At 45.5% G+C, this 14306-nt stretch overlaps 1 protein-coding gene across 1 annotated transcript in view; it reads right to left on the bottom strand.

Moving 5' to 3' along the window:
* The window catches only part of PTK2B (protein tyrosine kinase 2 beta), a 47749-nt gene that overhangs the window by 7612 nt on the left and 25831 nt on the right, over nucleotides 1–14306 (bottom strand). The window contains exons 20-26 of the mRNA XM_056853694.1: nucleotides 12882–13086; nucleotides 10774–10882; nucleotides 9246–9311; nucleotides 7553–7681; nucleotides 3893–4039; nucleotides 1974–2012; nucleotides 187–214 (exon numbers count right to left, since the gene is read on the bottom strand). Coding sequence (XP_056709672.1) covers nucleotides 187–214; nucleotides 1974–2012; nucleotides 3893–4039; nucleotides 7553–7681; nucleotides 9246–9311; nucleotides 10774–10882; nucleotides 12882–13086 — 723 coding nt within the window. The remainder of the gene's footprint in view (nucleotides 1–186; nucleotides 215–1973; nucleotides 2013–3892; nucleotides 4040–7552; nucleotides 7682–9245; nucleotides 9312–10773; nucleotides 10883–12881; nucleotides 13087–14306) is intronic.

Consider the following 14306-nt stretch of genomic DNA (forward strand, 5'->3'; position numbering starts at 1 on the left):
TAGTGGTTTTTGGATACAGTTGCAGCAGAAATCAAGTTATTTTATGTGGTAAATGTATTGGGGGGATAAATAACAATGATTTAAAAACAAACAACAGTGTCTTGTGCAGCTAAGATGACAAAGGGATTGTGCCACTAGAGCATCTCCATGGAGATAACAATGGGACAGATTGGGATAAATACTCACTGTAGCCTGTCTCCTTCTCAGGAAGTTTCTGAAAAAGGAACAAGAAATCCACTGAAAACTAAGATTTCAACACAATTGAATGGTGTGGAGAGAAGCTGGAAATAAGCAGCAAAAGGAGAGAAATTGTGCAATTTCAGACAGCTGTGGAGGGTAACATTTTATAGGGGATTTTATTTTTTTTGCAGCATATTTGCTATAGCAGCTGATCAAAGGGAGCTTTCCACCCCACTTTGGTGCGCTCCTGCTTCTGGTGCCCAGGAACAGCAGAGGCAATAGACAGCAGCAACCTGGATGTTCAAGAGGAAAGGAAAGGAAAAGGCAAGCAACAGGCAAAAGTGGAAAGGGCTTAAGAATGAAATCCTCTTCCCTGATGCAATTTAAAGTGATGGTTTTGTCCAAGAAACCTCCAAACAACCTGGGCTCAGGCCAGGAAGGACCACCTTCTCCCACATAAACATGCCCATTCACTCAGGTCATTATCAGTAGCCCTGCCTATCAGAGACTCCACCAGTGTTAAGGGTTAAGTGGGTGACAATTGGAAAAAGACCATTTCAGTGGTGGCTGCATACCTTTGGAACGCCCTTCCCAGGGATGTCTGCTTGGAGCTAATATTTTAGTGTCAAGTGAAAATGAAAGATCTCAAGAGCTATCAGCAAGAACTTTGGGGGTTCCTGGGACTACAAGACAGCAATACAGGAACCCCAGAGGGAGACAGCTAGCACGTGTGGTTGTGGGAATGGGGAGGGTAGGGAAGTCTTCCTGGGGTTTGGGGTTGGCAAGGAAGGTCAGCCATGGCTAAGAAAGCAAGGATTATGAAGCTGCAGAAAAATTTTTAGTGTATCTGTTTATGTTCTCTGAAAATCTGATCAGATGCTAGGATAGGGCATGTGTTTTCGGGCGGATGGAATTATAGAACAGAAAGGATGGGTTTTGTCAGGCATCTCTCCAAAAACCATCACTTTTTGTTCTGGGAGAAAATGCTCAGGACTCAGCACAAAAAAAGATTTACCTTTTATGTGCTTTCCCAAGCATGGTGGATATGAATTGGAAGCCCTTCCTCTTCTGTTCACAGAAAAGTTCCATATTGGTGTTTGTGTGGGTTGTATTTTCCTAGATTATTTTGCTATTTTGTTTGAGGCTAGACTGGATAATGGGGCATCTTCTTGCATAGTGCCTGTATTCACACATTTTTGGAGTGGCTTATATTTACGTGAAAAACATTGGCTTGGTTCAGACACAATGTAAAACTATGATGAATTTTAACTATGGTAGGCTTGTGAAACCAGAATTTGGCTCGTAAAAAATCACTCATTTCTTGGCTTCCCTCAACAAATGCTGGTTTTGTCACCTTTGCTTTGGACAAGGATTAACTGTTATTAGTGAACCAGTTCAGATCCTAGTTTGTCAGATCCTGTCTAACAATAGTCAGTGAAGTAGATCATCATGTTCATCATGTTCACAGGATCCTCTTAACCGTTGTTTTGTCTCATGTCTGAACTCACCCAACTGGGTCACTTGCTCTCCAGCCATCTTGAATGATTTACTCAAGGGGAGAACTCTCTGCAGTACATCTGTCCTCTTACAATCTGGAGTGCACAGACTGAGAAGGAGACAAGACCCTGACTTATGGCAGGGCATTAGTCCTTGGGACCTTTTGACCATGTACATCTAAACTATCGTTTTTCGAACTATCAGGAGAAGAAAGAAAGGGTAAAGTTTTAGAAGGGAAGCAGAAGGCATTTTTTAGGATTGCAAGGCTAGAGATGTTGCCCTTTGTGGAGACTTACTGGGGGGGAAGAGTCACTGTTCACAGAGGCTATGGGGTCCTGTGGTGGAGAAGAAGGGCACACAGTAGTTACAAGCTATAGTCTAAGGTGGAAATGCATCTACAAAATTGCAGTTCAAATTCTCACACTACTGAGGCCAAAGTTTACATTTCTAAAATTTACACTGAGATATAATCCAACTTGAGGTTTTGGGGTTTTTCAAGGGGGGAAAGCTGATATTTTCCAGCCCCATTATTGCCTATGATGAATCTTTCCGGAGGGCTGGGGTGTATTTAAAGGTGCTGGTACCAAAACTGCAGGGGAGCTGCTGGTGCCTGTCCTTTAGATAACCCCCAAATTTCATGTGAATTGGACTAATGGGTTCAATTCTATGGGCCCCTGAACAAGGTGCTCCCAACCATCCCCCATGGTTTTCTGTGAAGGGAAACCCACCCCCACGAAAAATATAAAACCTCAGAATCTCCCCCATAGGACATTACTGCAGCTATTTCTATGCTAAGCTCAACCAATGTAAAACCCGAGAATCTAAAACTATGTAACACCTGAGAAGCTAAAACTATGTAACACCTGATAATCTCAAGGTAAAATGCAGGAATCCACCCCAAAAAAAAAAAAATGCAAATCCAACAAAAACCCAACACAGCAAAGAACAAACTTAAAAAAAAAAAAAACCTTGAAAGTGACAGAACTTTACCTAAAGCAGCCTGGCAAGCCGATACTAAGCCCCAGGAGATACAGAAACATAGGAGAAGAATGGGGAGGGGGAGTAAAAACCATCCTGGGAGCCTGCAAATGTCAGATCCCAATGCTCCTGGTTAATCTTGAATACTTCTGGGATTTTTTGGGAGCTATTTTTTCGGTGTCCTGAAAAATCCTGGATATATTTGGAGAAGCCGAATACAACCGAAAAATATCGATAAGGTATTTTTCAACTATATTTTTAGCTTGGTTTTACCCAAACGCAGATCCCTAGCAATGTATGTACTTATGTGCTGTCAAGTTGCAACTGACTTATGGTAACTCCAGCATGAGGCTTTCAGGGCAAGAGACAAACAGAGGTCATTTGCCATTGCTTTCCTCTGCAGAGCATTCCTTGGTGATCTCCCATCCAAATACCAACGGTGCTTAGCTTCTGGGATTGGGCTATATGCTGCTTCTCTCCCCTGCTCCCGGCATGTTCAAAAAGGTTGTAAAATCATTCTGAAACAGCTCAAATATTGCAGACAGGCTGTATTTGGAAGGAGAGGGCAGGGCTGGATGGTTCACACTAATCAGCAGATTGGTAGGATTTTAGTTTTTCAAAAAGGGTTCCACAAAGACAGCCCTAACTCCTGGGCTTGGATCCTATGACCTCATTCCCCTCACAATGTGCAGACGCACAAACAGCGCATGCACGCCAATGTAGTTGTTTTTAAAGGATACAAGGCCCATTCATGATGACTCAGAGGCATATATAAACCACACAGAATTGTGAATATGCATCAACAGTGGCTGAATGCTGCCACTGCATAAAAAGAAAATCATTCAAAATGCTGTTTGTTTTGAATTGCAAAAAATTTGAAGCAACCGCATCAGGTGCTCAACTTGAGCAATTTGTATGCCATCAGACAATGCAAGCAAGATAAGTTTAGTTTCCAAATGGTTGTTTTGAGAACACCAAGTCATCCCTGAAGGAGATCCTAACCCCAAATCTCCGGGACCACATCTGATTTGGCTCAAAAATCTCTTCCTCTCATAACCTCTCAATTTATATCAAGAACCTTTAAAAACTGATTAGTGGGACAATATTCCGTACAGGGTGATTCCTCTGAATCCCTCCAAGTTAAACTAGTTTGTACAACCCTGCTGAAGAGACTGTAGAAGGAAAAACACTGGACAGCAACCTAGTTATTACCCACCCTCCTCTTCCACTCACTCACCAAAGCTTTCTCCTCCTGCCTCAGCCACTGATAATCCTCTGCCATCTGCTTGTGCTGCTTGTCGAGAAGCTGCCTCATCTTGGCCCGTTCCATCTCCCAAAGCTTCTGGGCCTCTTCCCGGCTGCTGGGCCTGAGGAAGTCCTCCTCCTTGAGGGAAAAGAACAAAACCCGTATTAACTTTGTTCACTTGATCAGCTATCCTGGGATAACTATTTCACTTCAGGCTATTTCTGAGACCGCTCTGTTCACAAGTTTTATCTCTTAAAGAGAATTGGAAATGAGACAAGGAAGCTGTTTCTTACTTACCCTACTGGAAACCACTGCTGGACTAGATGGACCTTGGGTCTAATCTAGCAAGAAAATTTTTCCATTCTTAAAGAGCGTCAACAAGATCAGAGGGTCTTTTTCTTATAGTTTTTATAAGAATTTTATTTTATTTTAATAAAATAAATACTCAACTCATTTCTCTTTCATCCCAGGATAAGAGATCATAGAAACAACATGAGGGCGGTCTTTTCTAGTTAGTGCTAGGTGTGTGTACTGCATTTTCACAGCGATCTGTGAATGAGTAGGCAAATAAAGGTGCAGCTTTGTAGAAGCATCCTTCCCCTTTCTAGTATCCCTCCCCACCCCCAAAAAGGATGAAGGCCCTGACTAATGGAGTCACTCACAGCCCCTTCTGGAACTTCAAACATATAACACCGTAAGAGAAGGAAGAGCAAGTTGAGGCAGAAAGGCAGTGGGGGTCAGTGGCAGTCTGGGACTATGTTAAGGCAGAGAATTAGAGACGGTGGCACAGAGACAGCAGAGACGGCAGCACAGAGAAAAGTAATGAGCTACATCATGGTAAGGCAGCATTAATTTCTTCTTCAGATGTTGTTGCTCCTACCACATTGCCTCCAGTAAAGGGTAAAACTCCACCTGGTGAATGGCAGCCTGCTTGGAAAGGGCCTGTTGCCTATGGAACACTTCAAACCCTTCAAGTGAATCGCATGTACAATTGATCAACCACCATGACTCCATCAGAAGGGGAAGGCGCCTAGGGTTGCCAGCTCCAGATTAGGAAACATCTGGAGATCTTGGGGGTGGAGCCTGAGGAGGGTGGGGTTTGGACTTTAATGGGGTATAATGCCATAGAGTTAGGGTTGCCAGGTCCCTCTTTGCAACCGGCATGAGGTTCTTTTGGGTGGAGCCTGAGGAGGGTGGGTTTGGAGATGGGAGGGACTTCGATGTCATAGTCCAATGGCCAAAGCAGCCGTTTTCTCCAGGGGAACTGATCTCTATCAGCTGGAGATCAGTTGTAATAGCAGGAGATCTCTAGCTAGTGCCTGGAAGTTGGCAACCCTACTTTCCAAAGCAGCCATTTTATCCAGGTGAACTGATCTTTGAAATAGTGGGAGATGTCTAGCCACCACCTGGAGGTTAAACAAAAGATGCACTGGTATTAACTAGACACGCTATGCAAAGAAATAATACCAAGCTCTGAACCTTACAATATCAAAAATCTATTAGTGACAAGGTGAAAATCATACAAAGTGACCAAAATGAAACTTATAACTATGATATGTTACAACATACAGAACTACAAAACTACAAACTGTAGCTGTAATGACGCTACAAAATTCTACGAAGCAGCAAAGTTGCAAGCTCTATGATAGAAAAGTCTTTTTAGTTTGCAGAATAAGCAAAATAAATGTTTCTTTGCAGAATGAGCGAACGTACAGACAATCGGAACGCGGTCATCGCTCATGCTGCAAAGAAATTTATTTATACACAAAAAAAGACTTTTGTATCACAGTGATGTTCGCTTATTCTGCAAACTAAAAAGACTTTTCTATCATAGAGCTTGCAACTTTGCTGCTTCGTAGAATCTTGTAGCGTCACTACAGCTACGGTTTGTAGTTTTGTATGTTGTAACATATCATAGTTATAAGTTCCATTTTGGTCACTTTGTATGATTTTCACCTTGTCACTAATAGATTTTTGATATCGTAAGGTTCAGAGCTTGGTATTATTTCTCTGCATACCACCTGGAGGTTGGCAACCCTAAAGGCACCCCCGAGGCACTTTGGAGCCTGGAACACTGCTTCTGGAAGAGGCAATGTACTTCAGATAGAGGAGGTCATCTAGAAATCAACATTGGGGGGAGAGGGTATGGAACACCCAGGGTTTTTTGCAACTACCAGCATAAGTGTAGTGAACACAACAGACATATTAGGGCCTACTTATGCCACCACAATAAGATGAAATGCTGCAGGCTCTATGTCGCCTGGCAACAGAGTGGGCCAAAAGCCTAGAAGAGAGTCTGTTTCTGTTCTTTTCTGTTTCTCAGAAGAGAAGCTTTCCCTGTTACAAAGCTATAACGATAAGGGGGAAATAAAGCCTCTGCATAAAAGGGACAGCAGGCCAAGAATACGGTCTCCTAATAGTCTGAGCCATTGTGTTTATCTTCATAAGTCTAATGCTCTGTTAAAAGGTAAGCTTCTGGGCCATTTCACATGGTTAATTGATTTTAAGAGCTGAGGGCCATCTAGGTTGTTGGTTTTTCTAGAAGGACTATGCATGTTGTACCTGTTTCGTCACTGGCTATATGTTGGGGGGGGGGGTACCATACTTCTGCATCTGCAGACTTGAGACTCTAAGGAAGGAGTCCAGGAGATACTAGGTGGTACCTAGACAATCAAGTAGCAGAACCTGGCAGCATCTGGGGAAGGCAAAGAATGGCACCCAGCAAGCCAGGTGGCAGCGTGGGCTTCCTATTTGCCCACTTCTGCCAGGAATTCTAGCTGGTGTCCGCCAACGCTCAACTGGTCGGTGGGTGGAAACAGGTTGGCCGAACACAGGGGACCACAATTACAGTCCCTGCACAACGATGCAACTTCCAGCGTGACCCAGAAGCAACAATGTCATGCCGCAGACAACATTCTAGCACTCAGCCCAGAACTGTATGGTAGAGTTTTTGAGCGAACATCACAGCCTTGCCCCAGCGTGACACTATCGCTTCTGGGTTGTGCCATAAATTGTGTCATCGCATGAGGACAACAAATGTGCCCCTCCCTCCAGTAAGTTCTCACTACATCTGCTGCCAGTTGCCAGGCGGTGCCTAGGGCAGAGCCTGGCTATGCTTGATGCTTCAAGGGTTGAGATTGAACAGCGCGGGGCCGATGAGGCTAATATAGGGTTGTCTTATTAAACCTCTCTTTCAGAGAGGTCAATGGGGGAGGGGGTGATTGTGAGAAAACAGTATCTTGCTAATGGGCATCTACTGAGTTTGTGACTGAAGTGACATTTGAATCAGGAAGCTCCATCCTTACATTTCTGAATCACACCAGCATTCATGCAATTTGTGTGAACACTTGAAAATCCAGTGGGGTTAAAAAGAAACCCAGGTTGGCTTCAGCACTTATAGACCAGCCTTCCCTTGCAGTCAGGAACCCTTTCACAAATGCTGACTCTTGTTCAACATTTCCAGGCATTCAACCATTCAGAAAGTTAAAAGATTAAGATCCCCCCCACCTATCTACGGAGAATGCAAAGGGCAGCAAAATAACATACCAGTATCAGCACAGTCATACACATGCATCTTACTGGCCACTAAAGCCCCACCTTCCTCTTAGCACTGGGATTGTGCGCCAGGCCCATCTGCCAGCCACATCTTACCCTCATGCTGTGGCGCTTGAAGACGTTGTGTCTGTTGAGCGGTGGGGTGTGCAGGGAGTTGACGGGTGATGATGGGTACTCGATGGGGCTGGTGAGCGTTGGCGAGCTGGCACACAGACCCTCGGGCACCTGGGGAGGGGGAAGCAAAAGGCAACGGACACAAAACCAGACACGGCTAGGCAGTAGATGCGCAAAGAGGAGCAGAGAGAGCACACTTTGGAAGAAGACTTTCACACGGCAGCTGGACAACAGGAAAGAGCTCGCCCGCTTGCATTCAGGCTAGATGGGATTTTCTGATGAGAGGCACTGGGCATTGGCATCAGAGACATTTTATGGTTTTCACATCAGCATTTAGAAACCCCGCTAGGGGATCAACCTTGTTCGATACCAGAAAACAGCTTGATATGAACAGCATTCATGAAGAATGATGCTTTTATTTCATTGCAAAAAAAAAGCTTGCGGGGTGAAAGCCACTTTGCAATCCTTTGCAATTACATGGAAGTTTGAATAGTCCATCGTAAGACTTACAAAGAACCCATTTCCCCCCCTTATTATTTTCTACTTGTGAACAGGAACCTGCCTTCTTGTATTCTGCACGCTGCTAGGCATCACAATTAAATCCAGAAGTCACCAATGACAGTGACCAGGTCTCTTTCTTCCAGACGTTTATAGTAATTTTTGTTTTGCCTTTCTGCTTCACTCAGGACAGGGGGCATCATGCCATCAAGGGCACAAATTGGGTTCCTTGTTCTAAAAGGGCCACATGAGTGCTTAAGCTGTATGGCCGAAAAAGTTTTGTTTTTTTTAATTAGAAAGACTAAAAATGTAGAAGACTGCACTGGGTGGTTACTGGGAAAACAGACAGCCCTTTGTCAACAATCACGTCATGACCAATAAATAGCCAATAGATGTACATGATTTATTAAATGGCCTTCCTAAACTCACCACTCCCACAAGTAATGAAGAAACTGGCTGGGATGGGACGGTAGATTGAAACAGAAGTTGTAAGTCCCACTTCAAGGGAGGAGAAAATGGATGGCCTAAAGCAAAGGTGTCTTTATTACTGAAAGAATCACCCATACAGGGCAGCATTGCAGAAGCCCATTGCCAGGGGCTGACTGCCAACAGAGAAGCATAGCTAGGTTCTGCCCTGCCCTTACAACATGGAGGGGATGTACTTCTTAGAGACAAAAACATGTAACATTTGAACGTCACACACAATGCCTGGTGCTGCGACATCATTGCGGAGACGTAGGAATTCCAAGCTGAGCTTTAAACAAGGCAATATTGCAACAGTTACAGTCAAAGAGGGAATGAACCTGTTGCAGGACTTCCACAAGGTTCAGTTTGGCCATAAAACCTTGACTTGTTCAATGCACCGTGACAAAAAGCACAAAGCCTCAAAACAGGTTTCCAGTGTGGCATTTGGAACCGTTATGGGGCAGACTCACTACATTGCTTTGGCTGTCGTAGAAATCCTGAGAAGCGTCAAGCAGCGGCTACGAACGCAGCAAAAGACACCAAGGGGACAGAAGATCCACAGCTCTGGAGGAATGCCTGTACTGCTGGCTATGTAAGTTTGGCAAGAATGATAAACTTCCTATCAGAATAGAATATATGGAGCAAACTGGAACTCAAGGAGGGGAAACCTTCAGCCACCCTGGCTAAGGCAAACCCGAACTGGAGTCTTTACCTGGAACTGGAGCTTGGGAGCCAGCAGGTTAGTCTGAGGAGGTGGCTTGTACTTGGGCCTGCTGGGCTGGAAAAACAAAGCAGGAAATCAAATATTTGGGAATCATTTTGAATCTTCTGCACGTTTTTTTAAATATCCAGTTCCTAAACAAAATTAACATGGATATGGGTGATGGTTAAAATGTTCTTTTGTTTGACATGATAATGCAGTTACAATTATTTTGTACCCAAAGTGAATGAGTCCATGCTTAGAAATGTTCCACTACCTGCATCTTTCCAAATGTGACAGCAGAGGTGAAAAGGAGGGCAGCATTCTACAGACTGCAAGCAGAAGCTCACAAGCATCTTCCTGCCTCCGAGACCTCTGCGAAGCTGATGCCTCACGACCCAAATGCAACAAGGAATGGAAGGTGCAGTGAAGGAGGGATCCTGGGTAAAAATCACCCCCCACTTCCACCAATGGACTCTCTTACACGAGTGGAAACTTGCCTGGCAGAACAGCCAGGAGGGGCAGCTTTGCTTGATTTCTCCCTCCTCATTGCAACCCCATGGCATTTTGTTCACAGTGCTGCCATGACCCATAGCCTGTTTGCCACAGGGGACTTCTGGAAAAAGAGGAAGATGGCAACATCCACAGAAAATCTTGTTCACATTTTGCAGGATCCAGTCTAAAGATTTTAGATTTTATTGGTGTGTGGAGGGGATCTGGTGAAGATAACCAAGACTTGCAAAGACGGTTGCTCAAAAATCAAACGCTGAACATCATTTATGAATGTGGGTAAATGTAGGTAATGTTGGGTTTGGAGTTGTTGTTGTTTTTTAAATACCCCTGTTTTTTTTTTCTACCTTTAAGGAGTCTCAAACCGGCTTAAAATTGCCTTCCCTTCCTCTTCCCACAACAGATGCCATGTGAGGTAGGTGGGGCTGAGAGAGTTGGGAGAGAACTGTGACTAGCCCAAAGCCACCCAGCTGGCTTCATGTGTAGATGTGAGGAAACAAACCCAGTTCACCAGATTAGAGTTTATCACTCATGTGGAGGAGTGGGGAAACAAACCCAGTTCTTCAGATTAGAGTCCACCACTCTTAGCCACTACACCATGCTGGCTCTCTGAGAAAGAAGTATTATGATTATACTGAGAAAGAAGTATTATGATTGCAGAAATTGACTGTTGCTTGTTCTGGATTAGAGAAAAAAAATTAAGATTACCGATATATCTCTGTGTGTGTTGATAACAGTATTTGCTTTGATAACACTGCTATGACAACCCCTGTGTAAATCCTGGGGGATAATTTTAAGATCGTATTTATTTGATTTAAACAATTTAAATTGGATAAAATGAAAGATCCGGTATGTTATTCTCGCTACAGCACAAGCTGTTGTGAGATTTAAACATTACTAAATCCAGGAGGTGCTGAGGGGCCACCCCTCTCTCTGCCACATTTGTATGAACTTTTCCCCTTTAAAAGCCAAAAGATGAAATAACAACAAGTTTGCCTGCACTTCCAAGAGGCCTCTTTCTTCCTCTTACCTTTGGAGGGGGCTCCTGGAAAGAGGTAGGCTCCATGATTTTGGGGGGGCGGTGGCGGTTGTTCCTCTCTTGTTCCCGGATGATGTCCTTCTCCATCTGGTAAATGTCACTTTTATCGAACAGGGAAGAAAAACGGAACAGACCAACTCAGCTTTACAAAGCAGCACCATCTGCTGCTTGCAAAGATCTCAAAGGGGGGCCGTCTGAGCCACAGGGCATCTAAGGCAGCTGCCCTGGGCCTTGCACTTGGGGGGGGGGGTGTCTCTGTACCACCACCCTGCAGCCAGCTGCTCTAGTCACTGCTGGAAGCCACCACCATGGCTCATCCCCGGACCCAAGTGCTTCCTGAGATTCAGACAGCACGTGGGGGATATCGACCAGCTGTAGGGTAGTCGGGGGTGCCCAAGACTCAGGCAGCATGGAGGGAGGGTGATCCACTGTAGTTTAGGGGGGCACTGCCTTATGGCTGATTACCCTTCCCCTTGCCTCAGTGAGTCAGGAGCACCATCTTCAAGTTTTGCCTGAGGCCAGAGAATCACTGAGGACTGCCCCTGAACTCTCAGCGTGGCTTTGGGTCAGTTTTCATCCAAATCAGAGACAATCAAGGGGACGTCACAAGCTTGAGCTATTGCTGGACTCAGCCAAATGGACATCAGGTTCAAAGCCTCCTGCCCCAACGTAGGATTCCACAGAAACATACCCCCCACCCACACACACACCAGAAAAGAAAAGGAAAGGGAAAAAAAACCAATCCATCCAGGCTGCAATGTGCTACAAGCTGAAAGCAGAAGCCACCCAGTGGCGGGCAGACAACTCAAGCCTAGATTTGAATCCTCCTGAACCAAACTCGCTGGTTGGCTTTGAACAAGTCATTTATAGTGGAGCTTTGCCTCCCCCCCCCCCCACACACACAGATGCACCAGGACAACTGGGAAAGGGCCACGGCTGGAGGAAACAAGCGTGGAATGCAACACTGGGTGCAGAGTGAGCTGTATGAGAATTTCAGAGTTGATTTTTTTTGGGGGGAAGCCCTCATGTTTCTAGTGCATGTGGTATGTTTAAAGCAGTGAGAACAATGCCTAATGAAGTCACAGTCTCCACCTGGATTCTGGCAGAATACCATTTAAAACAAAGGTTGAAGTACCCTATGTATCTCCCTGCCACTGCTGTTCTTACTAGTTTGGGCTTTGCTTTGCTACTCTTTTTCATTGCTGCTGCTTATCTTCCTTGTGTATAATGTAAGAGAACTTGAATGCACCCATCGTGGCTAAACATGTGGAATGAATGTTTTAAAAATAAATAAACAAAGCCACACTCTAAACCAGGGGTGTCAAACTCAGTTGTTACGAGGGCCAGATATGACATAAATGTAGGGTTGCCAGGCCCCTCTTCGCCACCGGCGGGAGGTTTTTCGGGCGGAGCCTGAGGAGGGCGGGGTTTGGGGAGGGGAGGGATTTCAATGCCATAGAGTCCAATGGCCAAAGCAGCCATTTTCTCCAGGTGAACTGATCTCTATTGGCTGGAGACCAGTTGTAATAGCAGGAGATCTCCAGCTAGTAATCCAAAGGTGACACCTCTATGTACAAATATGGTAGTACAAAATCTGACACAGACCCACTGTACACCTAGTATAGTTATACAAAAGACTGTATTATACAAAACCACAAAGACATACATATAAAAATACATATAAGTGTGATATCCTGTTATTCAAAATGCACAGTCCTGTAGACTAATATTTGTTTTTTATCTTTCAGGTATGGAATGCAGGTAAGTATTTTTTCCAGATGCAGGAGGTTGGCAACCCTACGTAAATGTCATTTAGTCAGGCTGGCCATGCCTCTCCAGCCCAGACTGGGGAGGGGGTGGCTGCCTCGACTGGTTCGCGGGCCAAATAAGAGTTCTCAAGGGGCCAGATCCAGCCTGAAGGCCCTATGTTTGACACCCCTGCTTTAAACTATCCAAAATTGGAAGCCATTGCAGAATGATGCAGAACAAGAGGAAATCATGTCATCATGCCTACTTCTCTGTTTTTGTGCTGCAAACGTTGGCCTGTAAAACCAAGAGTTGGCGGACTCGGCGGTCGCCAGGGCCAGCCTCTTGCTTACCTCAAGCTGCAGACCAGCTCCTTGAACTTGGGCCTGTCGCTGGGGTCATAGTCCCAGCAGCGTGTCATCAGAGTGTAGAGGACAGGCGGGCAGGAGTCAGGCTTGGGCAGGCGGTCCCCCTTCTCCAGCACCCCGATCACATCTTTGTTCTCCAGCCAGAAGAAGGGCTGCTTGCCATAGCTGAGGATTTCCCACATGCAAACAGCTGCAGTAGAGGAAATCAGGAAGAAAACAGAGTGTGCAAAAGTTTCAGATTGCGTGTGTGTGTGTGTGTGTGTGTGGGGGGGGGTTAATCAGATTGGATGCCCAAGAGCTCATTTGCTTCGTGATAACCTAGTAGCCCCTTTTCCCTAAAGAGTGGGGTCTTCCAGCCTCTATGGCAGGGGTGTCGAACTCAATTGTTACGAGGGCTGGATATGACATAAATGTCACTTGGTTGGGCTGGGCCATGCCTCGCCAGCCCAGATTGGGACTGGAGGGGGTGGTTGCCTTGACTGGCTTGCGGGCCAGATAAGAGCTCTCAAGGGGCCGGATCCATTTGACACTCCTGCTCCAGGGCTTATTTATCTCCTGAGATCCTGGCAAAGCAGTCTTTTTAGGCTCAACTTACACATATTTTCTTTCCTTTTGCAATTTTTAGGGGGTGATTAGCCTGCATAATGTGGAATCTGGAGCCGCTCCTGGTCATATCTGAAGACGCTGCTGCAATTCCTTTAGCGCCACATACAGTTGTCATTGATATTGGTGACAAGTATCTTGAGTTCCTAACAGTTGGGTGACAGCCAGAAATTCACCTGGTGAAGCTTCCCCTATCTGAATGTTCAGGCAGGAAAAAACACCTGATGAATTTTTGCAGCTCTGAAAATGTGCACAAGCCAGGCCAGTTACGGACCATTCAGCAAGCGGGGGGAGGGGGCGCTATACAGTATTCTCAATAGTGTATTGCATGTGTGACTGTCTGCCTGTGGGATCCAAATTGTGGGTGTGTGCCTGGACCAATAAGCTCCTGGTTCTCAGGCAAAGGTTACTGACCTGCAGAAGCCAAGAGAGGATGAGAGACATAGACAAGACTTTCAGGGATGTGCTACAGATTGGGTTCCCAGGTCCCTCTTCGCCACCAGTGGGAGGCTTTTGGGGCAAAGCCTGGGGAGGGTGGGGTTTGGGGAGGGGAGGGACTTCAATGCCATAGAGTCCAATTGCCAAAGAGGCCATTTTCTCCAGGTGAACTAATCTTTGTTGGCTAGAGATCACTTGTAATAGCAGGAGATCTCCAGCTAGTACCTGGAGGTTGGCAACCCTAGCTATAGATTCCATTTTCATATTGACTCCTCCCCTGCTGTCAGGGAGAATGAGGGGCAGCAGCTATGGACTGGGTTATCTGAACCCCCTCAAGCTCTCCAGTTTAAGCTTGTTGTCTCTGGCCTG

Source organism: Euleptes europaea, chromosome 7, assembly GCF_029931775.1.
Source record: "Euleptes europaea isolate rEulEur1 chromosome 7, rEulEur1.hap1, whole genome shotgun sequence".
In the NCBI taxonomy this organism is placed as follows: domain Eukaryota; kingdom Metazoa; phylum Chordata; class Lepidosauria; order Squamata; family Sphaerodactylidae; genus Euleptes; species Euleptes europaea.